This window comes from Anolis carolinensis, chromosome 3 (assembly GCF_035594765.1).
Source record: "Anolis carolinensis isolate JA03-04 chromosome 3, rAnoCar3.1.pri, whole genome shotgun sequence".
NCBI classification, from domain to species: Eukaryota; Metazoa; Chordata; class Lepidosauria; order Squamata; family Dactyloidae; genus Anolis; species Anolis carolinensis.
This window is the reverse complement of record NC_085843.1, coordinates 278,164,658-278,190,244: the sequence shown is the minus strand read 5'-3', so window position 1 is coordinate 278,190,244 and position 25,587 is coordinate 278,164,658. Positions and strand designations below refer to the sequence as shown.

Genomic DNA, 25,587 nt, shown 5'->3' with positions numbered 1-25,587 from the left:
AGGCTGCAGCAGTTTGCTTTTGCCTGAGTCTGCTGGAAGGACATGACCTTTTTTCCCTGGGTCAGTTCAGGTCATACTGCTTTTGATTTCTGAGCTCAGTCTAGACCAATGGAAACCAGGATAGGACAAAGAGGGAAATCAGAAGGAAGAGAGGGAAACAGAGACATTTTTAAAAGAGCTGAACAAGTGGGATGACAGATGATTATCTGGGTTCCTCCTTGACGAATTGTGATAGTTGGGAGGGATTTGGAGCCTTAATTCGGGAATACAATGTATCTGTTTCTTCCACTTCATCAGATAGACTTGGGCTGCCACAATTTCCTTTTTCCACAAGAGAAGCAAATGATGGAAGAGAAAATAAGGGTGCATCTACACTGTAGAATTAATGCAGTTTGACATAACTTTTCATGTCACGGCTGAGTGCTGTGGAGAAAGATTAATTTATTTATTATTTCTCACTTTGTCTCACTTAAAAGGGAACCCCGGTGGCAAAGTGTGTTAAAGCACTGAGCTGCTGAACTGCAGACCGAAAGGTTGCAGGTTCAAATCTTGGGAGCGGAGTGAGCACCCGCTGTTAGCTCCAGCTTCTGCCAACCTAGCAGTTTGAAAACATGCCAATGTGAGTAGATCAATAGGTACTGCTCCGGCGGGAAGGTAATGGCGCTCCATGCAGTCAAGCCAGCTACATTACCTTGGAGGTGCCTACGGACAACGCAGGCTCTTTGGCTTAGAAATGGAGATGAGCACCAACCCCCAGAGTCAGACATGACTGGACTTAATGTCAGGGGAAACCTTTACCTTTCGCTTAAAAGACTCAAAGGCTGGAGCTACACTGCCATATAATCCAGTTCAATGTTGTCAATCTGCATTCAGAACCTGGATTATATGGCAGTGTAGATCCAGCCAAAGTAGCTAACAATGTTAAACATAAAATAAAAATAAAATGTACAATTAACAAAATTACAAGGTCTTTACCCTTCTCCATCAAAGAGAGCTGGTTCCTTACCAAACTACAACTCCGTAGCATTCTGTAGTATTGAGCGATGACAATTAAAGTGGTGTGAAACTGCATTCATTCTACAGTGTAGATGCATCCCCAGGGTCTTTGGATTGGTTGCACTAAACGGTATCTGCCTGGCATGCAATTCCTTTTGGACTTAGGGTATTTATTTATTACCTGTCTTTCCTCTGATCAATTTGGTGTAGTTTATGTGGCTTTCTACGTTTTCGATTTATCTTCACAGCAACCTTGTCAGGTTGCTCAGGCCTAATTTAGACAGAGAGAGAGATTGAGTTTGGCTCCAATTGAGTTTCATGGCACAAACTTACGTTCCAAATCCAACTCCAACTTTGCCAAAGTTTATTGTTTGCCAAAGAGAAAGAGAAATGCAGACTGCAGGTATTTGGGGGCTAAAAGTCTTTGCTGAAGTAGAGTGAGGCAGCCAAAGAATCACTTCCCAGGTGCCTATCACATGATTTTCACTAAATAGATGTTAAATAATGGGAATAATGACAGCAATGTGATGCAAACGGTTTCCATGTGTATTTACACTGCTGCCTTGATTTACTGATTTAGACCCCTAAGAGCCCCCCCCCAGCCTCATTTTGGAGGCTCCGATTATAATTGATTATCTGTAGCAAATTATAAATAATTAGCATAGGTCTTTGTCTTTCCCATCAGGCTCTTTGTCTTTCCAATAGGGCTCCCATTAGTCCCAAATAGGGTTGCCAACTTTTCTATAGGGCACAGGAGTTGAACCTTAATGGGTGCTGAATGTGCCAACATTAGCTGATGATAAAGCTTTTCCTGTCCTGTAAATTTTTCTGAAATTTTAAATCCACTTTTGGCAATATAAGTACTTTTAGGGGATATTCATATTTATGATAAAATGATAAAATTGTAAAGATAATACGTACTGATCAAAAGTGACTTTTGTTTATAGTTAACGTGATATAAGACATGTATGAAGAATGACAATACATGGAAGACGATGGCATTTTCAAAGTACTTAACTTGGTATTCAAATGTGCTCTTTCTATGTGTTTTCTAATTGCAACTTTAATGTCTCCCTACTTCCCATCTGGCAAGAAACCAAAAACAAAAGTTAACCTGGGGCGCTGTGAGTTTTCCAGGCTGTATGGTGATGTTCCAGAAGCATTCTCTCCTGATGTTTCGCCCACATCTATGGCAGGCATCCTCAGAGGTTGAGAGGTACAGTAGAGTCTCACTTATCCAACATAAATGGGCCGGCAGAACGTTGGATAAGCAAATATGTTGGATAATGAGGAGAGATTAAGGAGAAGCAGTTAATCTTTCTCTCATCTTCCCAATACATACAAATATTGGGTATCTTTGAAATTTGCTTGCGTAAAATTAAACATTTGATTGAAAATCATCAGATCTTCCAAATGTTGTTGGACTACAACTCCCATTAGTCAACATAGCCAATGGTGATTGATGAAAGGAACTGGAGTCCACAAGTTTCCTAATTTATCCATTGCACCCTGCAAACATATGTGCATTTCTTGGGAGTAAGGTCTACCAAGCATCTTTGTGTTGTGTACATCCAAGTTTTTTCAACTTTTAATGACCCTAGAGAGCAACTGTGTTGTAGTAATGTGAACATTGGACTATGGCGACATCTACACTGCCATATAATACAGTTTCAAAGTGCATTATATGGTCAGTGCAGACTCATATAAGGCTGCATTACATGGGTCTACATGAGGCATGGGCAAACTTCGGCCCTCCCCGTGTTTTGGACTTCAACTCCCACAAATTGTGGGAGCTGAAGTCCAAAACATTTGGAGGGCCAATGTTTGCCCATACCTTGTCTACACTGACCATATAATGCAATTTAGATGGGGCCTATAATTCTGGAAGCCAGGATTTAATTTCCCACTGGGCTATGGAAACTAACTAGTTTTTTAAAAATCATGTCAATCAAAAATCATGTCAATTTAAAAAATCAAATTGAGACAATTTGCTTCTGGTGTGAGAGAATTGGCTGTATACAGAGAAGTTGCCCAGGGGATGCCTGGATGTGTTACCATCCTGCTGGGAGGCTTCTCTCATGTCCCTGCATGGGAAGCTGGGGCTGACAGATGGGAGCTCACCTTGTCTCATGGATTCGAACCTACAATCTTCAGGTCAACAGTTCACCCGACACAAGGGTTTAACCCATTGCACCACCACTAACTGCGTGACATACTCTCAGTCTCAGAAAACTCCATAATAGGGTTGTAATAACTCAGAAACTACTTAAAAGCACAGCACAACAATAACACAATAAAGGGAATAAGAAACAGATGCAAGGCTCCTCATGCATCTAAACACACAAACACAAAACGACTACCTTTAGTGATAATTATACTTTCTTGGTTCATTTTCAGCACACATTTCATGGCTTTAGATGTAGCTCTCTGCTGCTTCCTGCTGGTCAGGTCTTTGCACTTCTGGATCTAAAAATTTGCAAACTGTGTTAATAGTCAGGGGACATGAACAAGGCTGGTGATTCCTATTCTTATCAGCCCAATTTAACATTTCATCCTGTTCCCTTTTCACATCAGATCAGTAGACTTTTTCTTCCCTTGTAGAAATCTATGTGCATTTTGGCATGCGTTACAATCAATAGATGCACTTTTTCCATGCAATGTTTTTAACATAGTGAACATAGGAGTCCCTGGTGGCACAGTGGGTTAAACCCTTGTGCCTTCAGGACTGATGACTTGAAGGTTGGGTTGCTGAATTTGAAGGTTAGCGGTTTAAATCCAACCTGGGGAGAGTGCGGATGAGCTCCCTCTGTCAGCTCCAGCTCCATGCAGGGACATGAGAGAAGCCTCCCACAAGGATGGTAAAAACATCAAAACATGTCTGGGTCTCTCCTAGGCAACGTCCTTGCAGATGGTCAATTCTCTCACATCAGAAGCAACTTGCAGTTTCTCAAGTCGCTCCTGTGCATTTCCCCCCAAAAAACACTTCAGTTGTGCAGATGCTTTTCCACCTTCACCATCTTTTTTCATATTTATTTAAATTAACCTAGGACCATATCAAAGTCATTTGCTTCTAGAGGCCCCCATGGATACTAAAATCTATGTATTCTCAAGTCCCATTATGTGCAATGGCATAGTAAAATGGGGCCTCTTATATAAAGTAGGAACAGCTGAAATGAATGCTGGAGAAGCCTGAGGATCTATGAAACAGCAGGAAGTTATAGCAGGTTGTGCTCACATATCCTTGAATTGATCAGTGCTTCTCATTGTCATCCGGTTACACTCCTTATCTTAAACAGCCTCCCTATTCTATCTTATTGTCTCAATGTTTTACTTAATCTTCCAAACTTGTGAGCATTTTCACATTTTCTTTTTTCTGCATGAATGATATACGTAAATGGTTCTCATACTTAAAAAAAAGTTGCCAGTAGACTTCTTTGCCAGACAAGGGCTGGGCTGTGGTGCAGCTGCAATAAATCACCACTGACCAAGAGGTCATGAGTTCGAAGCCAGCCCATGTCGGATTGAGCACCCGAATATTAAAAGTAGCCCAGCCCATTGTTGACCTAAGCAACCCGAAAGATAGTTGCATCTATCAAGTAGGAAATTAAGGTAATGCTTGTGTGGGGAGACTAACTGATTTACAACACCATAAAAATCATCCAGCAGTGCGCAGAAAGGAATGAGGAAGTAATCCATCAAGGACTCGGTGTCACACTCGATGATGAAGCAGCAGCTCCCCTTGTGGCCGGAATCAAGCATACCCTCATGAAGCCTGGAAGCTGGAAAATGTGAAATGTGCCTCTGTGTCTTCATCTCTGTCTCTGTCAGCATGTCGCATGACATTGAATGTTTGCCATGTATATGTACATTGTAATCCGCCCTGAGTCCCCTTCAGGATGAGAAGGGCGGAATATAAATATTGCAAATAAATAAATAAATAAACTTGTCAATTTCTGCCAGTTTGGGAACTTTTATAATTTAGGGGGTTTTTTAGGGTCCTTCCCTCTTTTCATACATAAAATATTCTTGAAAATAGAACTTGTTTGTTACTTGAAGTCACAGGTTTCATCTACATTGTAGAACAAATACAATCTGAGAACTCATTAACTACCGTGACCATGAAATCATAGGAGTTGTAGTTATATGTACAGGGTCCTTAGCCTTCTCTCGCAAAGAGGGTAGTGTAGAAGGGGCCTCAGCTGCCATATGATGCAGTTTGAACTGCACTGTATGGTCCATGTAAACTCACATAATGGAGACTGAACTGCATTGAATTGGATTATGTGAGTCAACACAGCCCATGCCATCCTGCCTATACTTCTGTGTTTGTGGGACGTGAGGCTTGTCACATCCTAGTCTGAGTTTGGCAAAAGTATTATACCACTGTGTGTGTTTGTATGTGTATGTATGTGAGAGAGGACTTTGAGGCAACATTGGCTCAGGAAGCAGAAAGGTGGTTGACCGCCCTTATCTTCCGGCTCTATTCCTGATGGGACTGTGAAAGTAGTAGATCTCCTCTCCCTGCCAAGCAAATGCCAGGCTTCCTCTCGGTACAATATTCAAGGCATTGGATCCCCTGCAGCATTCAAGGTGGGAGCTTGTCAAGGCACAATTCTTGCATGGAGAAAGTTCCATTTTGATTGCCATGTCCATAACATTGCAAGAAGCAGCAGGGGGAAAGGATTTGTTTGCTTGGTTCATTAAACAGACAAAAGTTACCGAAAGGGGCCAGTCGCTGCCAGGAAACAGTGGCCGTGTTTTGTCATTGAATGTTTCCAGAGAAAAGTCAGTTTGCCTTAGCAATTAAAGGGCAGTCCTTTTCTTTTTTGCTTTAATTTTCCACAGGGAGGAAAAGCATGGGAGCAGCAGTGGGGTTTACATGTGTAGGAAGCCGACAAAATATTGTCCGAAGTTCCCTTTCAAAATTCAGTGAATGAAGTATGGCCAGTATGAAAGATTCCTCTGAAATTATCTGCCAGAGAGTAAGGTGGCTATAAGAAAATGATAACATGGACCTAGATCTTAAATAATTTCAACAGATTGCTGCCCTGAACACCTTTTGCATGTAAATGGTACTGGCCTGACCCAGGCCCCTTCTACACTGCCATATAAAATCCAGATTATTTGTTTTAAACTGGATTATATGGCAGAGTAGACTTATATAATCAAGTTCAAAGAAGATAATGTGTCTTATCTGCTTTTATAATCTGGATTATATGGCAGTGTATGAGGGGCCCCAGAGACATATATGGGCAGGGGGGTCTTAATGGGGTGACAAGTGCAAAGAAGGGAGGTTAGATCTAATTTAGGGAGAAAATGCTCCACTGAATACAAGCAGGTTGTAGAAATGGACCTTAAAGAGTTAGTTTATATTTTGTTCACTCTCCACAATAATAGCTTGTTGATGTACCTTTAACCACCATGGTTGTATCCTATAATATATTGGGATTTGTAGTTTGGTGAAGTTTTTCGAATTCTCAGACAGTGCTGGTCAGGTTATCTGATGTTATCATTGGCAATATTTTCCGCTAATGTGCCAAGGACCAATAACTATTTCTGACCATCACAAAACTACAAGTGCCAGGTTTCTGTAGGATGCAGCCATGGCAGTTAAAGGGGTATCAAATTGCTTTAGTTGTACAGTAGAGTCTCACTTATCCAACATAAATGGGCCGGCAGAATGTTGGATAAGCGAATATGTTGGATAATAAGGAGGCATTAAGGAAAAGCCTATTAAACATCAAATTAGGTTATGATTTTACGAATTAAGCACCAAAACATCATGTTATACAACAAATTTCATAGAAAAAGTAGTTCAATGCGCAGTAATGCTATGTAGTAATTACTGTATTTATGAATTTAGCACCAAAATATCACAATGTATTGAAAACATTGATTACAAAAATGCGTTGGATAATCCAGAACGTTGGATAAGTGAGACTCTACTGTACTTGTATTTAATTTAATTAGTGCAGTTTGTCACCGCTTTCACATCCAAGGCCTTAATGCTATGGAATTTTGGGAGCTGTAGTTTTACAAGGTCTTTAGACTTTACCTGAAATACTATGTCCAGTTCTGGACATCCCAATTCAAGAAGGATATTGACAAGTTGGAACATGTCCAGAGGATGGTGGCCAAATTCATAAAGGATCTGGAGGCCAAGACCTCTAAAGAACACTTTAGGGATTTGGGTATGTTTAGCTTGTAAAAGAGAAGGCTAAGAGAGGACATGATATCCATGTTTAAACATCTGAAAGGATGTCATCTTGAAGATGGAGCAAGCTTGTTTTCCGAAGCTGCAGAGGCTGGGACAGCAATGGATTCAAACTGCAGGAAAATAAATTCCATCTAAACATTAGAAAATAATTCCCGATTGACAGAGAAATATACTGCCTTGAAGTCTAGTGTGGTCTCCTTTTTTTCCAGAGGTCCTTAACTTCCTCTGCCAAAGGAAGCTTTGGTCCACACAGCTTAATGGTATCTGCGCTGACAGGGGATTGACGAGGAGGCATCTTTGACGGCTCTCTCTGGAGAGAGCAGGGATTGAAGCTGGATTGAAGTAAGCTCTGCTGTTGAGCCCTATCTCCTTCCCTGGTCCCTTTGAGAACAAGCATCAGCTTAGATCAGTTCCCCCAGCAAGAACTTAACAAACATTATCGTAGGGTAGCTGGCGATGGGGCAGAGATGTGTGCCGTGCAAGCATATTGTCAATGAATGTCCCAATTTGTTACAGATACGTCTCAGAGTCTGTGGAAATTCCTATTCAAAAAACCCTCCTCTCTTTCCAGGCCAATGCTTGGTGTGTGTGTGCAATCCAGGCAGAAAGTGGTATGCGCAAATTGGGTAAAATAAGCAAGTGACGCTCTATCCAAAGCTTGAGTTCCCAGCCAAGTCCTTGGGATGCCCAAGAGCAAGCGTAGTGGATAGGACCAAGGACAAAAATCCATTGGCGTAAGATGCTTCTGGAAGTCAGCAAGCTAAGCGGCTGAGTCACAGCCACTGCTGGGATTCCAACACAGCCCTTTCAGCCCCTTGCCTCATCCTTCACTTGAGGAAGTGCCAAGGAGGAAATGCCTGGAAGCAGAAAGCTTTCCTGAAGGTCTGCACTCCATGCTCCAGGCCCTTGGCCCAAAGGTCAGTAACAGCACAACAGGAAGCCGAGCCGGGCTGCCTCCAAGGGCTAGGAAACTACGCAGCAAGTGCTTCAGAGCACTTCCAACAGGACGGAGTCCTCTGGCCAGCAGCCGCCACCCTTGCGTGTCCCAGCGTGGAAAGTCGCCTTCAATGGAAGCCCGACAGGATCCGGAGATCTGCTACTGTCCCCGGGCAGGAAGATGCTGTGACCACGAGGCCACCTTGGCATGGAGTTGAACCGTGAGTGCTAGCCAAATGGCCTTCCCTCCCTCTTTCCCTCTCCCTGCTAAAAAGGCCTAATTGTCTTAGGAAGCATGATTAGGAGGCTTGACAGGGAGCAATGCTTAGTAGCATAGTTCTTTTTCAACTATAATTTCCAAATCCCCTGTACTTGGGAAGGTTGTATTCTGTGTACGAATCTGCCTGAAGCATCTATGCTGTGGAGCAGGGGTCCCCAAACTAAGGCCCGGGGGCCGGATGCGGCCCTCCAAGGTCATGTACCTGGTCCCTGTCCTAAACTTTAGACTCAGGGTTGACCTAAGTCTATTTGGTCTTTGGAGGTCTCTTTGCTTACCTATGGCCTTATGAGATTGTCAAGATGGTCTTTGAAGGTCTCTTTGCTTAGCTACGGCCTTATGAGACCATCTAGATGGCTTTTGGAGGTCAATTTCCTTACCTATGGTCCTATGAGACCATCTAGATGGCCTTTGAGGGTCCCTTTCATTACCTATTGTTTTATGAGATTGTCTAGATGGCCTTTGGGGGCCTCTTTCCTTATCTATGGTCTTATGAAACCATCTAGATGGTCTTTGAGGGTCCCTTTTCTTACCGATGGTCTTATGAAACCATCTAGATGGTTTCTGGAGTTCTCTTTACTTACCTATGGTCTTATGAGATCGTCTAGATCAGGGGTCCTCAAACTAAGGTCATTGACCTGGCCCCTGTTCTAAACTTTAGACTTAGGGCTGACCTAAGTCTGAAATGACTTGAAGGCACACAACAACAACAACCTTAATTTTGGACTATTTCATCATATTCCGGGCCCCCAGCAGTCTGAGGGACTGTGAATCGGTCCTCCAGTTAAAAGGTTTGAGGACCCTTGCTGTGGAGTTAATGCTGTTTGACACCACTTCCATGGCTCCATGCTATGAAATCATGGGAGTTCCAGTTTTACATGGTTTTCAGCCTTGTCTGCCAAAGGATGCTAGTGCCTCACCAAACCACAACTCCCCGGATTCCACAGCATTGAACCAAACTGCATTAGTTCTCATCTCCAGTATATATGCACCCTGTATGAAAACCTCTCAGAACTGGTTATCCTGGTTGGGGGATTTTGGGTACTGTGGCTTACTTTTCCAAGCAGTGATTGCTTAGGGAAGTCATTAACATAAATCACTTTGGAAGTTCTTCTTCCTAATTCCCAAAAAATATGGATTGTGTTGTTGAAGGCTTTCATGGCAAGAATGACTAGGTTGCTGTGAGTTTTTTGGGCTGTATGACCATTTTCCAGTAGACAGAGGAGTTTGTTGTTGATATCCCATTGAAGTGCCAACTATGTATAACTGTAGTTCAAGGTGGTTCTGGATTCTTACTTCACTCCTGAACAGTGAAAACTTTAATATTACAGACAAATTTGGGGATCAAACTGAGAGTCATCACTCATCCATTTTAGGCAGGATGCTATGACTATTACAAATAGTTTGAAACCAGTTTCGGTTTTGAACATTGGCGTGCTTGACTCAAAAACAAGCACGACCCATAAATTGCACCATTCACATAGCAAGCAATTATAAGAGTACTTAGAGGTTCATCCTCTTGATTTCAGATAAAAGATTTGCAACTTTCCCCATAGGAACATGCAGTATTGGCAATAGAAAGTGAACAAAGCCTGCTGGTTCTGAACAGCCTCTGGAGAATAGATTTCCTTAACAATACCATAAATAGTGTCCAGTGCTAAATTAATTTCACTTTTCAGAAGCAACACAGCCTCATAAGGAATTAAAAAGATATTAAATGACCAGGCATTAAATTTTTTAAGGATAGTTGATACAGGCTGCCTACAGTCCCTCTGAGCTAGCACACTACTTGGCAGCAATCTATACAGGGCATACTTGGAGGGTACGCCTAAGAACAGATTGCTCTCATGAGAGTCTTCGTATTTAACAATGTTTTTGTGATAATGCATGGGTAAAGTAATTAGCCTTCTCTCTCAAGTCCCTGCAATTAGACAGAATTATTCAGAGTGGACATTCTGTTACGTAGTTAACTGCAGTACACTGTGCAGCAGATTTCTGGAAATGATTTTAATTATTTTTCATATACGAATGAATAAAATTCCTTAGCTTGGCAAATACTACCATACAAAGGAGATCCTCAAAATTGGAGATGACGGGGAAAGCAGATGCAACTCTCCACATTCCAGATTGTTTCTTAAGAGGAAGATAAATGATTTCTCCAAAGCTTGCATTTGCTGAGGAAGAATATCCCCTATGGCAGAGATGGGAATTACGTGGTCCTTCCAATGTTGCTGATCACAACTCTCCACAGCCCTGGCCAGCATAGTCCATGGTGAGGAATGTTGGGAGTTGTAATTCCAATCATCTAAAGTGTGTGAACCTTCAAAAAAAAAAAAACCTAATGTGTGTGTATGAGCCTTTAAGTTGCCTGTCCCTGACTTTTATTCATTCTTGTATTAAAAATAATAAAAACAATTTCCTCCTGTAAAACTCCTGTTTTACAGGGTTGTCTTAGGCAAGGACTACTCAGAAGTGGCTTTGCCAATTCATTTCTATAGTCTGCTGTTTGTCGTTGATATCCCATTGAAGTGCCAACCAAGAAGTGCTAGTCTCCCAGATAATATACCAGGCACATTCAGCTTTTAAGAAACCTATCCTAGTTGTTAGTAGCTTTCAATATATAGTGGGCTTTGCTATCCACTGAACTTTGGTTCCAGGACTTTTGATGGATCTTATTGTTGCATAACTCTGCTTTGGTCCAGGAGAGAAAGAAAGGATTCTCCTGCAGCATGAAGCCCTAGAGAAAGTCCTGGTAGAGTGTCCCATTCTGGGAAGGTGGCAACTTCACCATGGACATTGCTGAGACATAGCATATGAAACGTACTTGTTTGAGCTACAATTGTGAAAACTGAGGTTTATAGGTCAGAAATATTTCAGGTCCTAAGATTTCAGAGCTAAAATCTTGGGACAGACCCTTGTCATGTCCCAAGGAGCACACTCTGGTGATATTACAAGGGTGATGTCATTATGTCTCATACATTAAACATTAATGTGTAAAGTGTGCTATTGAGATTGAACCCTCACGATTAATCCAAAAAATGAGGAACATATCTATCTACTTGCTTTCCAAAGGAGTGGTTTTGCCCTGAGTTGATTTCCTCTGACTGAGAACTGGAGAAGAGCCAAGGCCTGTGATCTGGGAATCCCATTAAGAATGGCACATGTCATAGTTTTGACAGGCTGCCTTTTTACCTCTCCCCTCCCTTCACAGGACTGCTTCTCCTGACTATCTTCCTACTCCACATAAAACCTTTGAGAATGATTCCCACACGGTTGGTATGCGACAGGCGGCTAATCCAGAAGTACATTAGTGACAGCATGGAACTGGAGAACCAAGTGGTAAGAAACTCTTATTTTCTGTAACCCCAAGGTGCCCCTTGCCCCTGAAAAAAATGAATTTGGGTTGATTCGCATCTCTTCTTAAGGTTACACGTCTGGGCAGTTTTCAAGTCCTTGAATGGAGGAAGAACTTTGATCACACTATTTGACACATCACACCTGGAAGTAGGAACTAGAACATGGAAGTAGATTGTTATGAATATAATGACTTGCAGTTAATTCCTGCATGGCAGGGGCTTGGTCTGGATGGATCATTGCCATTCACCCACTGCAGAAAACTGTTGGGAGCTATAAGAAGCTGACGTAATCCAGGCAGTGGCAGATAGGGACTTTCATATCAATGTGGCATTGAATCAACTCTGGGTTTTAGTCCAATGTCTTTCTGGTACTCGGGTTCAGCACCTTGGATAGCACCTTGAAAGCCAGAACATACTCACCTTTCCATTGAAACCACAAATACCACCAAGTGCCACTGATTCCAGGCCAGATATCTTATTCCAGGCCTTGTTATCACTTCCTTCAGTTGCCAGTGAAAAGAGCCAGGGTCCCTTTCAGTTATCCTAGCATGATGAGATGTGATATTACTATCTTTATCAAAGTGTATCAATCGGTAATGGTGAATGAGGAGAAAGACTAGAGGACTTTCTCTAAGGGACAAGATGCAAAGTGTGAGTTCTTTTTTTTTCTTTTTCTTTTTAATTTGTTTTTTAATAATTTATCAATCCAAATGTACAAGCTCACATTTTCCTCATTCTACAATATCTCGAACACATCGCGTTGCATACGTGATGTGTTTAAGTGTGAGTTCTTAACAGTCCTGTTAGCTGGCCCTGGACCCCTCTCTCAATGTCCTTTCTCTTTGCAGAACCTATGTGAAGAGCTTCCTTTACTCCAGCAGCCAGTGCTTTTGCCCCAGGTGGGCTTCAGCCTCCGGGAATGGATGGCAAAAACAGTAAGTAAGGAATGTTCACAAAGATTTAATTCACTGAATATTAATGTGTGAATATGTATACGTGTGTATATATACACACAAAAAGAGAAGCTGTGACCCAAAATTCAAAATAACTCCAAAGCCAAAACTTTTTGCCATGGGCCACACACTTCTGCATTTGGAGAAAGAGGGATAGTTACACAGCCAGCACCCACCAAGCTTTTCCACAAGGTAGTCCTGATGCAGGAAAGAGAAGGGAAAAGGGCCCCACTTATATAAGCATCCTGCAAAATCTTCCACGCTTATCTTCCTCCCTGCTAATAGAGAAATCCCATTGACCAGCCCAGAAAGAATGCAAAATATTCATGGTAGTGGGAAAGATTTTGCCCTCTTTCTCTTGCAACTTTGCTAAAAGGACAGAAGGTATGCTGACAGCACTTGAAGAAAAATTCAGTGTGCACTGGTTGTGTGACTGTCCTTATTCGCTATGTATATGCAAATATAGGTATTCCAAAATCGGCGTGGGGAATCCAAAATCTGAAAAACTTCTGTTGGATATGAACAGATTCTTCCCTGTCAGGATTTCTTCTATGCAAGATTTGTCATGTTTGGGTTTTGCCATCAAAACTAGATTTTTCATAGCAAAGAGGGGATTGTTTGTACAGGAAGCTTACGCCTAGGGCAGAAAATCCTGTTTTGAATGCCAAACAAACTCCTACAATGTTCTTTTTTTTTTTTTTGCACAGATAGTGTTAATCTGCAAATAGTTTTCAAAAATGCTGCATTTTCTTTGCTCCATTTCTGTTTCCTGACAAAGGCTGATCCAGATATTATTACTTATTATCTTTTCTCTGACCTCGGTTTATTGTGTCTTGCAATCTGGTCCAGTTGATGTACAAAATATGCAACATTTGGAATATCCTAGGATCTTGTCCTTTAGGGTGGGAGGATTCTAGGTAGCCTATGTTTTAGACACTCCAGATGCCTCCCCAGATATGTTTATAATCCTCTAGCTTGCTATATTTCCCAGCTTTGTGATAAGTATACTGGGGAGACGGTTGGGAGAATTATAGGTGATACACTTGCCTGTTTTTCTTAGACTCAAGTCAAGGGCCAAGAAGTCCTCCGTGATCTCCTTACGCTGGTGGATGGCATTGCTGCAACCCAGCAAGAACTGAAGCAGCCCTGTCCTTCTGTATTACTTCAACAGCTTTATGGGAAAGCCAGCTTCTTTGTGCTGCATCTGCGAAGTTACGGGTCACAGGTGAGACTACTGGCAACTTTTCCAAGACACAGCAAAATACAAAAAATGCAAAATAACAATACATCTATTGGCCAACCAAAATTCAGAAAATACATCTTGCAAGCTTTTCAAATCTCCACTGTCTTCTTCAACAGATTGGTTCTATTATAGTACATTGGTTCTCGAAGGATTTCCAGATCCCAAAACACTTGATGTATTTTCTGTATTTTGATTGGCCAATAAAGGTATTTTTGTGGATTTTGTATTTTGTAGCATGGCCAAGACAGCTGCCCCTTAATATGTCTTCCAGGATGATGGTGATAATACAACCACCCCTCCACATTTGCATTTTTGATTTTTGTGGATTTTATTATTCAGAGATTTGAATAAAAAGAGATATTTCTAGATCCTTCAGTGTGACTCTATACTCAATTTCCTTCAGTCATGATGGAGGACCTAGAAATTTGTAGACAGAACTTTTTCCAGGAATCTTTAAGGCCTCTAATGCATTTCTATGGTCAGCTTCCAGTAGAAATTGACTACAAAGCTGTGCTGAAAAATCTAAAAATTCAAAAGTGATCTCTCAGGTAAGGAAATAGTAATGACTTTATTCATGGTTTTCCACTTTCCTATGCCCCTAACCCCAGGAAATGTGGAAGGCTGACTGTATTAAAATAATGAAAGATGATCATGATGGTCATGGTCATGTATACCCAATCTCTCTGGCAAGGAAAGAAAAGCAAGTCTGCCTCTGAATCCTATCCAGGATGCTTTCAGAGGAGACATTAACCTGAGCATACTCAATCTCACCTTCTTTGAGAAGCTAAATAGGGTTCGTTTTTAAATTGACTATGCTACCTCACTTACAACACAATGAGGTGTCAGTTAAGATGTTTTTGCAGTCATTGAGGTCATTCTGCTCTTTCATCCAGAGCTTTGTTTGTAGCTGACAGTTTGGGTTCCCGCCTGTGGTCTCTGAAATCCTGGGTTCAGAATCTGTGGTGGGCTTCATCTCAGCAGCCACAAAACAGCGTTTTTCTTCTTCCAGGAACCAGAAGCAACAAGCCAGCCTGAAGCAGCCCCTGAGTTAACCCCCGAGAGGAACCCCAGGAAGATCTTCCAGACCTATAGACAGCTCCTGCAAGGAAAGATCCACTTCTTCTTCAATGACCTGAGGAGAGAGTCCTCTTGTGGCCTGGATCATCATGCCCGGTCCAGCGAGCAGGTTCAGCATCCTTCCAATTGAGCCACTTCAAAGGGCCAGCAGTGAAAGACCCTGCAGGCTCCAGGCCTATGCTGTCTGGAGAAAGGCAAAGCAAGGCAAATGGCTGACCCTTTGGTGGCCAAGAAAGGAAGAGCAGTGCTTCCCAGACCTTTGGAGTCATGGCTTGGGGCACAATGTTAGACATGGAGAAAGGAATACCATGATGCCATCTTCAGAGAAGTCTGAGCCCTCCTCAATAAATAGCAGCTGCAAGAAAAAGGAATCTCAGAGCCGAGTCAGTCCACCTCTCAAAAGGACTACACTCTTAGCTCCATTTTTTTTTAACTTGGGCTGAAATCCTAGCACCTCTGATGTACTGTATGGAGCAAGAACAGGCAGGAAGGAACTGACATTGACAATTCTCGGGAAAGCAGTTTACTACAAGATTCCAGGATTTTGTTGCACGGCCAACACAGTTGCTCTTTAATATGTCTTCCAGGATCACCCTGGATGCTGCTTAACATCATTTCCCTGCAAGAAGTTGTCCTTACCAATTGATCACTATGTCCTTTAAGGATATATTGCTTGTAAGACAAGGAAACTGAGACACAAAAACAAATACCAGTGAATTTCAGCTCATCAGTAATCCCCGGATCCTTTGGACTGGTTATAATTCCAGTTTCATTGAACAGTCCAAAAGCAGCCACATTTTGGTAGGTAACACATTATGAAACTGTAATAAATTTTAGAGGCATACAACATAATTATTTGCCTTTTGGGGCGGCTATTCACGTTATGTCAAGACCTGCCTCAAGGCACAGCAAAAAGTGTTTAGATATTTAAATGGTTAAAACGGAGGAAACAGGGACATGTTTTATTGTTTTCTCCTATCTTAAACCTTCCTTGGAATAAAACACAGGGTACTTGGGACCGTTCGCTGAAAATTGTAAATAAGAACAGGGAGACAATTTTTAAGTAGCAGGTGAAGCAATAAACCTGTATGCTTCTTGTGGACATGCATTTCAGGCTGGACTATAGCAGCTTGTCACAGACAAGGCTTGGAGTAAAAGGGAGCTAAAGAAAACTTTCTATCTATACCGTTAACATAATAAACATGTGCTTTGTAAAAAAAAATAATACTCATATTATTTTTCCAGCCCCAACAAACTGAAAGTCAGAGAGAGATTATGTTGAGGATTCTGGATGAATGGATTTTAATCTTGGTTATGTTTAAAATTTTATATAATGTGATTTTATTTTGTAATGGTATCTGTTTTTATATGAATTGTTGTTTTGTACACTGTTTTTAGGCATTGAATTTTTGCATATTTATTGTAAGCCGTCTTGAGTCCCCCTGGGGAGAAAGGCGGGGTAACAATGATGTAAATAAATAAATAGATTGCCAAGGTCTTGCACAAAGCAGGTTAGATGTAGTCTCATGGAACTATAAAGGAGGATTAATGTGGTGTCTCTAGAATCTCTAGGTAAAAAAATAGTCCTTTTCACTTTTATGAGGGTCATGTGTCCCTAACCCCACTGAATATTGTAAATATTAAATGAGTTTGGGCAACTGCCTAGTATTTGGAATTCACCTCTGCACCATTTTCCTTCACAGGCTTTGTGTGGGCTATAATACTTTTCTTCCCTGCCTCTTATTTTAGTTTTGAATTGAAAACAAACAAACAAACAAAAAATGTAATACTGGGACTCACAAAAATAGAGGTTCAAAGCAGGGATTAAAGCTGACAAAGCCCCTTGCAGTCCTGTGGGTCGTGGATGTTCTGTTAAGGTCATTTTTTTCCAGTAATAAAACTCTGATCTAAACCCTGGAGGAAATGTGTTCTTGGCTCAGAATTTGGAAGACTAATCCATTTCTGTTACTGAAATAAGGTAATAGAGCTCAATCAGCAAAATGTGGAATCCTGACTGCAGTATCTTGCAGGTCTTAAGATTCTTGAACCATTGGTTTTCGAGTATCAATGGATTACACCATTCAGGAATGCAGCCAGATTAAGAAAAAATCTATGTTTTTAATTGAGACAACAAACTATAGTCAAAGTGAAGGTTGCCCCTACATTTGAAAGACAGCAACAAGATTGTGTTCACAGTCTTTCTGAAATATCAAGCTGATTCTCAAGGATGTATATGTAATAAAAAGGGTTGTTTAATCATAGCTGTCTAGACACTTGGAAAAAGATGAAATTTCTCCAATTTGAATGGGATTTTTTTTAAAAAAAATCAGCCTGGTGCTTGACTTGTTCCCCATCTGGAGCATTTGGCACCAACAAAGTCCTGATGCAATCTGAAATAAAGAAAGTTTCTTCTGCAGCCACTCATTGTTGGTCATGGGAAGATAAGAAAGAGGTGGAAAACACAACATGTCAGCAAGCCACTGGACTCTCCATCTCCCTTTCCATATTCTTGAGGGGCAGCAATAGTTCAATCTATATCCTTCAACCATCCAGCACCTCAACTTGGTTAGAAGGCCAGTTTCTTCATCAGCAGATAAACTCTGGAATCCACTTCAAAGCCATGTAAGTTGTTGGCATCTCCCTGTAGCCTCATGAGCAGGCCTCCATAGGATACATAGGCAGAGCTAGAAGAAGAAGAAAAAACCCTGAGAATCAAGCCTTTAGGACTCCTATAATTGTGAGACTATTTCAAGAGAATCCATACAGTGATGGGACTATAGTAGCAGGCCAAAAACTATCTACAGCCTTAGCTAATGCTAAGAAAGACCGTTGGATAGAGCTGCTTGAGAACCTTGACATGTCCAAGAGTAGCCGAAAAGCCTGGCAACTGCTGAGACGCCTGGATAGTGACCCTCTGGTCAACCATTGACATGCAAACGTGACACCAGACCAGATAGCTCACCAGCTAATTCAGAATGGGAAAACTAACTGCAGCAGAGTAAAGATGAAAATCAACAGGGTGCCAGAACTTGAAACCCACCAGTTGTCTTGTCCTCTAAACCTGAAAGAACTCAGAGAAGCCATCAAGCGATGTAAGACTGGTAAAGCACCTGGCCTAGATGACCTGATGATGGAGCAAATCAAACACTTGGGCCCCAAAGCTGAAAACTGGCTTTTGAAATTCTACAATCAATGCTTGGCACACAAGCAGATTCCCAGAGCATGGAGGAAAACTAAGATCATTGCCATTTTAAAACCTGGTAAAGATGCCTCCAATGCCAGGAACTACCGACCAATCTCCCTCTTATGTCATCTATATAAAGTCTATGAGAGGATGCTATTAAATCGACTAGGACCTGTTATTGAACCCAAGCTTATTGCACAACAAGCAGGTTTCAGACCAGGGAAAAACTGTACAGGTCAAATTCTTCATCTGACTGAGCATATCGAGGAAGGCTATGAGAAAGGCTGCATTACGGGAACAGTTTTTGTGGACCTTACGGCAGCTTATGACACGGTGCAACATAGAAAAATGCTGCACAAAGTCTACCATATCACCCGGGACTTTGACTTTACAAAAGCTGTCCAGACCCTCCTAGAAAACCACAGCTTCTATGTGGAGTTTCAGGGCCGGAAAAGCAGATGGAGGAGGCAAAAGAATGGTTTACCCCAAGGCAGCGTTCTTGCACCGACCTTATTTAACATCTTTACGAACGATCAGCCACTACCACCACTCACAAAGAGCTTTATATATGCTGATGACCTTGGCCTTACAACACAAGCGAAAGATTTTGAAACAGTTGAAAACCAACTCACTAATGCCTTGAAAGACCTCTCCAGCTACTACAAAGAGAACCACCTGAAGCCTAACCCTGCCAAGACACAAGTGTGTGCTTTCCGCCTACGTAACCGCGAAGCCAACAGGAAACTGAAAGTTACTTGGGAAGGCCAAGAGCTCGAACACTGTTTCCATCCTAAATATCTTGGTGTCACCTTAGATCGAACACTAACATATAGGAAACACTGCACGAACACCAAGCACAAAGTAGCTGCACGCAACAACATCCTGCGGAAACTGACTGGCAGCTCATGGGGTGCAGACCCACAAGTAATAAGAACATCAGCCCTGGCCTTGTCTTTCTCAACTGCAGAGTACGCCTGTCCTGTCTGGCAAAAGTCTGCCCATGCGAAGCAAGTGGACATAGCACTAAACGAATAATCACAGGATGCAGAATAATCACAGGATGCCTTAAACCTACACCTGTTGATAAACTCTACAAGCTAGCTGGCATTGCCCCTCCTGACGTGCGACGGGAAGTTGCTGCTAACTGTGAGAGGAATAAGGTTGAACATTGTGAAAGCCACCCACTGCATGACTATCAGCCTCCTCCCAGTAGACTCAAATCAAGGAAGGGCTTCATGAGAACCACCACTCCTCTTGATGTTCCTCCAGCAGCAGCAAGGGTGTCCCTCTGGGCAGCTAAACCTGGCAATTCTAACTGGATGGCCCCCCAAGAGGGTCTTCCTCCAGGGGCAAACCAGGAATGGGCAACTTGGAAGTCCCTGAACAGACTCAGAAGTGGAGTGGGCAGATCTAAAGACAACTTGGCAAGGTGGCACTACCTGGAGGAATCCTCCACCTTGTGTGACTGTGGAGCAGAGCAAACAACTCAGCACATGTATGCTTGCCCACAATGTCCTGCCTCATGTACGGAGGCGTAGTTGTTTAAAGCTACGGACAATGCGGTTGCTGTTTAGTTGTTTGTGATTTCCTCTATTTTTTTCATCATTTTTAAATGTATTTGTTATGCAATGCTTTTGACACAAAATAAATAAAATTGTGAGATACTTACAGGCGTGTAGCTGCTTCTGTTGATGTCTCATCTCCCTCAATTCTGTAGACTTTTCCATACATCACATATTCAAATTGATCAGCTCTACAGAGAAGAGAAAAAGCACAAGAATAAAGAATATTCATTCAAAAAAATTAATCACACACACTGTATAAGTCGAGAAACACAAATTATTCCTATCTTTTCTGAGAACTCAGATACAAGGCAGCTTCCAAAAATTGAACGTGTGCGTAGAAGTATACAAAACATTACTATTTCAATACAATTAAAAAATAGCAATCAGAATCGAGAGAGCTTAGTTTAATTTCTATCTTTCCTTTCTCCTGACATGGAATCCAAAGTGGCTTGCAAAAATAATTTGATTTTAAATACTGTATGTATTTTAAAAACACATGCATTAAAAAGACAAGAAATGGGAATGGAACCTCACAACATGAAAATATTTTCTTTATAAACTGTCAATTCTTAAAAGGTCTGCCAAAGGAAAAACATATTTCTCTGCTAATGGCAGCAGAACATTTAATCTCCTGAAGAAGTCGACTGGGGCTGGCACCAAAAGGCCCTCTCCCACACTCGCACCAGATGTAACTGTGCAGGTGGTGGGACAGAGAAGACAGTCTCCCCAAGGGATTAAGTCTGCAAAAAAGCATGATCTAGATGCCTTTCTCCCCCAGTCCTATGTGACACTCACCCATCTGGCAGAACATTTTCTCCATTACCTGGATGGCCTATCATCTGTAGGATTGTATTCTCCATCATCCAGGGTTCCATCTTCGTACAAGGTACTGGCAATCACCAGGCGGAATTTGTCACCTGAGATGAGAGAATACAGGAATTCAGTGCATTGGTTTGAGTAGTGGATTCCAGGAGACCAGGGTCTGGCCATGGAAGCCCTCTGAATGGATTTGGGCAACTCACACTCTCTCATCCTCAGAAGTGGGAAATAACAAACCTCTTCTAAAGAAATCTCGACAAGAAAACACTACCATGGGGACACCAAAAGTCAACTTTAGGTCCATAACACAATAAAACAAAACATGACACTGTCAATTCAGTGCAAGGATAGGTGATTCCAAAGGCTGAACTCTGGGTGAAATAATACTTCTGTATATTACAGGTTCAGTATCCCCTTATCTGGAATTTCAAAATCCAAAAATCCTTCAAAGTTGTCTACATGGCTAGCTGAGTAGTTACACCTTTTGCTTTCTGGTAGTTCAGTGTACATGGACTTTGCTATGTGAACAAAATTATTAAAAATACTGTGCATAAAGCTACTTTCAGGTTGTATGTATATGATGTACATGAAAGATAAATGAATTCTGCATTTGGGTCCCATCTCCAAGATATCTCATGACATACTTATATGAATATAAAAAAATATATCTGCAATCCAAACATTTCTGATCCCAAGCATTTTGGATAAGAGCAAAAGAGCAGGGTTAATATACTGTAAGTCAAGAAGCCTGAATTCGCTGAGAGAAAAAAGCTTAAAAATAAAGATACTGACACTCAATCAACCAACACAAGCTTAGCTATTACCCAACACTGTTGGGCCAGTCACTCAAAACTGACTTACCAAGATCAACAGGGTAGATCTGCACATTCACATCTAGGATTAAATCCATCTTGAAGGACTCACTCTCACAATGCAGTCGGGAAACTGATAAGACAAACCCAAGAGTCAATTAAGACACAACACTGGAAATGTATTGTCACCAAGCAGAAAATGAGAACTTTTTCTAGCAGCCTGAAGACAGATAGGATGGAAACAGAACGTATCTTGTTCAAATGTCATCATGAAATGTGGCGGGTAACTGCTAATAATGTATTAATGTTTGGCCTTCATCAAAGGATTGTGATCCGTAGTTCGGGGGGAGAATTATATGTGGCACCTTGGGTTCTCGGGAGAAACATTAGGTATAAGAGCAATAAATGAATGTGAAGGTGGAAGGGAAGTTTAGAGAGGGCAGGAATAGTTCTTGGGAAATATACTTGTTAATATAATTCTATTAGCAAAAACATGTATAAAGTGTTCTATAGAAGGTATACAGTATAACTACTGAATTGATGGGTAAAATTGAAAAAAACAACAACGTTGGAGATACAAACCGTAGAAAGGCACCTTCTCATGTGTTTGGTGGACCATGGTGGTAAAAAGGTTTTGGAAAAAAGGTGACTAAAGAAACTAACAAAATGATTAAGAAGATTAAGAAAAACCCAGAAATGTGCTTATTGGGTTTGTTTCAGGAGATAATTGACAAAAAAGGATGTAGAAATTTGCCAATATAGTTTGGTGACAGCGAAAATCACAATAGTAAAATCTTGGAAGGGGGAAAAAGAACTACTTATCAAGGACTGGAGAAAAAAACTAGAAGAGTATATCCAAATGGCCAAGCTCTCCAATCGCTTAGGGGAGGAAACAAGGAAAGATTCGCTAGAAAATGGAGACTGGACTTGAAGTATTTAAAAAAGAAGACAAAATAGATTTTGAAATAGCCGAACAGGGGATTTATTAGTGTAAGGATAAGGACAGATTTTTGTTAGATACTAGTTCCATATGATGTGGTGTTGGAATTCATGGGTGGTGGTTCACAGCTGGGAATGGGGACGTGGCGGGAAACAATATTTTGATTGTTGAATTTTGAAGAATGTATGTTTCTTTTATCATATATCACAATAAAATATTTAAAAAGAGATTCAAAACACATTAAAATTACAAATATTAGAAACAATTTTTTAAATAAAAAACCTGAAACACAATGAACTAAACCTTCAGGAATACAGAGGTAAAAAAGAGAAGAAAAGAAAAGAAGAAAATTTACTTTCTGTCATCTTTTTGGTTGAGTCTCAACAATATCTCAACACAATCTGTTTTATCAATAATCTCGTCTTTCTAATAATGAAACCCAATAGTTATGAAGTCTTTTTGTGTGTGTACAAAAAGTATACAGTAGGTTTCCAGTCTTTGAGAAATGTCTCTCTTGCCCTTTCTATTACATGATGTAACAAAATTAGAAAATGTTTCTGGTCCTGGTTTGAAAATGTTATTTCCGGTTTAATTTTGCAGTCTTTACTTTGAAAGTAGTTGTTACACTCCAGAAACTTCATTTTTGTGGCTGCCACAAACTAGATTGAATTGGTTGAGACTCTATGACCAGCATGGGCAAACTTCAGTCCTCCAGGTGTTCTGAACGTCAACTCCCACCATTCTTAACAGCCTTCCAGCAGGCAGGAAGCAGCCAGGCTTTGAAGCTGCGAGGCCATTCGATGCTAACCAAGGTGGCCAATTGAAACATTCACACCTGCTTCAAACAGACAAGAGTTTCACCCAGGCCTTTGGTTAAGATTGCCCATACCCATCATAATTATATTCCTTGACATTTTTGTATTGGTCACACCTCTCCTGGTTACTTGACACATTAGCTCAGGGCTCCTCTCATCCCAAATTGACCTCAAACGAATCTGTGGCTTTTGAGTTCGCAACTTATAATGTGAACTTTGCTAATCTACTATTACAACCTCACTGTTTTTAATTCTATGTTTTAGTAAGTGTGTTTTTTTTATTCTACTGGTAAATGTTGAAATATTATAACTGGTGCATGTTATTGTTTATTGATGTATTGTATTTGTTATTGTTTTGTATCTGATATTTCTGTGAGCCGCCCCGAGTCCCCTGGGGGGGGGGGGGAGATGGAGGCGGGATACAAATAAAATTATTATTATTCCTTCTCCCACCCTGGACCTTCTGCAGGTATATAAACCTCTCTTGTCTAGTTTTCAATATACAGTAGTCTCTCACTTATCCAAGGTTCTGGATTATCCAACGCATTTTTGTAGTCAATGTTTTCAATATATCATGATATTTTGGTGCTAAATTCCTAAATACAGTAATTACAACATAACATTACTGCATACTGAATTACTTTTTCTGTCAAATTTGTTGTATAACATAATGTTTTGGTGCTTAATTTGTAAAATCATAACCTAATTTGATGTTTAATAGGCTTTTCCTTAATCCCTCCTTATTATCCAACATATTCGCTTATCCAAGGTCCTGCCGGCCCGTTTAGCTTGGATAAGTGAGACTCTATTGTACCTCACAACCTCTGAGGATGCCTGCCATAGATGTGGGCGAAACGTCAGGAGAGAATGCTTCTAAAATATGGCCAGACAGCCCGGAAAACTCACAGCAACCCAGAACCTATCTTGTTCGTAACTTGGGGACTGCCTATATAAGATAACATACATAATAATAATAATCATCATCATCATCCTTACCTCTGTCGAACTTCTTTCCTTCGGGGTCGATGTCCTTCACGTCGAAAATGTCCTCGAAGAGGATGCCGGCCATGGCGAAGGAGACGGAGGCCCAAGGCCCAAAGGTTCAGGGATGGATCAGGAAGGGGAAGAAACGCAGCCTCACAGAGAGCCAGACCAAGAAATAATACACATTCAAATTCCCGCCTCCTGCGCCCTCTCCTCGGAGCCAGAGCGGCCAGGATCCGCGTGGAGTGAGTGAGGAAATCCACACAGAAGCCACACTGGAGTTGCTTCCGGCGCTCGCAGATGACGCCCGAAGCTCAAGCAGCCATCGTGTTCGCGGGCAGAAGGATGTTTAACCCCAACGTTCCAGAGGAAACGGGAAGGCAGGATGAAGTCATTGGGCTTCCTTGCGCCTGCGCAGAAGCTTTCTTTACCTCCCAGGCGAAATATCAGAACACTCGTTCCAGTTAAAGGACTGGCGTTAGTTAGAAGCAACGAAATTGCATTTAGTAAAGCATTATACATAGATATTGTGGAATGAATTGTTATATACCATAAAAACCATAAAAGGCCATGTGATATTTATAAAGAAGACCATCTTTTTTTTTTTTACAGCTAGATCACATTGAAAGTTTAGGTTTTGAATGTTAATTTTAGGTGTATGTATAAATCTATATATACACACACATCTTCTATTTTATATATTTTATTATATCATATTTACATATACAGTAGAGTCTCACTTATCCAACACTCGCTTATCCAACGTTCTGGATTATCCAACGCATTTTTGTAGACAATGTTTTCAATACATCGTGATATTTTGGTGCTAAATTGGTAAATACAGTAATTACCACGTAGCATTACTCCCTATTGAACTACTTTTTCTACCAAATGTGTTGTATAACATGATGTTTTGGTGCTTAATTTGTAAAATCATAACCTAATTTGGTGTTTAATAGGCTTCTCCTTAATCTCTCCTTATTATCCAACATATTCGCTTATCCAACCTTCTGCCAGCCCGTTTATGTTGGATAAGTGAGACTCTACTGTACACATATTAATTCATTCCACAATATGTGGGTGTGTTATAGTCTTATAATTTATATATTATAAGTATACACACACACATTGTGGAATGAATTCACACTATATATATATATATATATACACACACATACAGTAGTGTCTCACTTATCCAAGACTCACTTATCCAAGCTTCTGGATTATCCAAGCCATTTTTGTAGTCAATGTTTTCAATATATCGTGATATTTTGGTGCTAAATTCCTAAATACAGTAATTACAACATAACATTACTGCGTATTGAACTACCTTTTCTGTCAAATTTGTTGTATAACATGATGTTTTGGTGTTTAATTTGTAAAATCATAACCTAATTTGATGTTTAATAGGCT

General features: G+C 41.0%; 2 protein-coding genes across 2 annotated transcripts; one reads left to right on the top strand and one right to left on the bottom strand.

The window, feature by feature from the left end:
• The first annotated feature begins 7,805 nt into the window (after positions 1-7,805).
• thpo (thrombopoietin) lies at positions 7,806-17,482 on the top strand. The gene is made up of 5 exons (XM_008120847.3): positions 7,806-8,370; positions 11,638-11,765; positions 12,631-12,717; positions 13,796-13,960; positions 14,988-17,482. The coding sequence occupies exons 1-5, from the start codon at positions 8,358-8,360 to the stop codon at positions 15,183-15,185; spliced, it is 591 nt and encodes a 196-aa protein (XP_008119054.2). The 5' UTR covers positions 7,806-8,357; the 3' UTR covers positions 15,186-17,482.
• polr2h (RNA polymerase II, I and III subunit H) lies at positions 17,154-24,529 on the bottom strand. The gene is made up of 5 exons (XM_003227605.4): positions 24,187-24,529; positions 21,485-21,568; positions 20,628-20,721; positions 19,909-19,992; positions 17,154-17,739 (listed from the first exon to the last, which is right to left on the bottom strand). The coding sequence occupies exons 1-5, from the start codon at positions 24,257-24,259 to the stop codon at positions 17,622-17,624; spliced, it is 453 nt and encodes a 150-aa protein (XP_003227653.1). The 5' UTR covers positions 24,260-24,529; the 3' UTR covers positions 17,154-17,621.
• Between the last annotated feature and the right edge of the window lie 1,058 nt (positions 24,530-25,587).

What these genes read in the sequence shown, in the direction of transcription:
- thpo (XM_008120847.3), top strand. An exon ending in TGGAACTGGAGAACCAAGTG is followed by an intron (nt 11,766 to 12,630) that starts GTAAGAAACTCT and finishes TTCTCTTTGCAG; the next exon opens with AACCTATGTGAAGAGCTTCC. An exon ending in GGGAATGGATGGCAAAAACA is followed by an intron (nt 12,718 to 13,795) that starts GTAAGTAAGGAA and finishes TGTTTTTCTTAG; the next exon opens with ACTCAAGTCAAGGGCCAAGA.
- polr2h (XM_003227605.4), bottom strand. Translation starts at nt 24,259, where the DNA reads ATGGCCGGCATCCTCTTCGAGGACATTTTCGACGTGAAGGACATCGAC. An exon ending in GATCTACCCTGTTGATCTTG is followed by an intron (nt 20,722 to 21,484) that starts GTAAGTCAGTTT and finishes CTCTCATCTCAG; the next exon opens with GTGACAAATTCCGCCTGGTG. An exon ending in ACAGATGATAGGCCATCCAG is followed by an intron (nt 19,993 to 20,627) that starts GTAATGGAGAAA and finishes TCTTCTCTGTAG; the next exon opens with AGCTGATCAATTTGAATATG.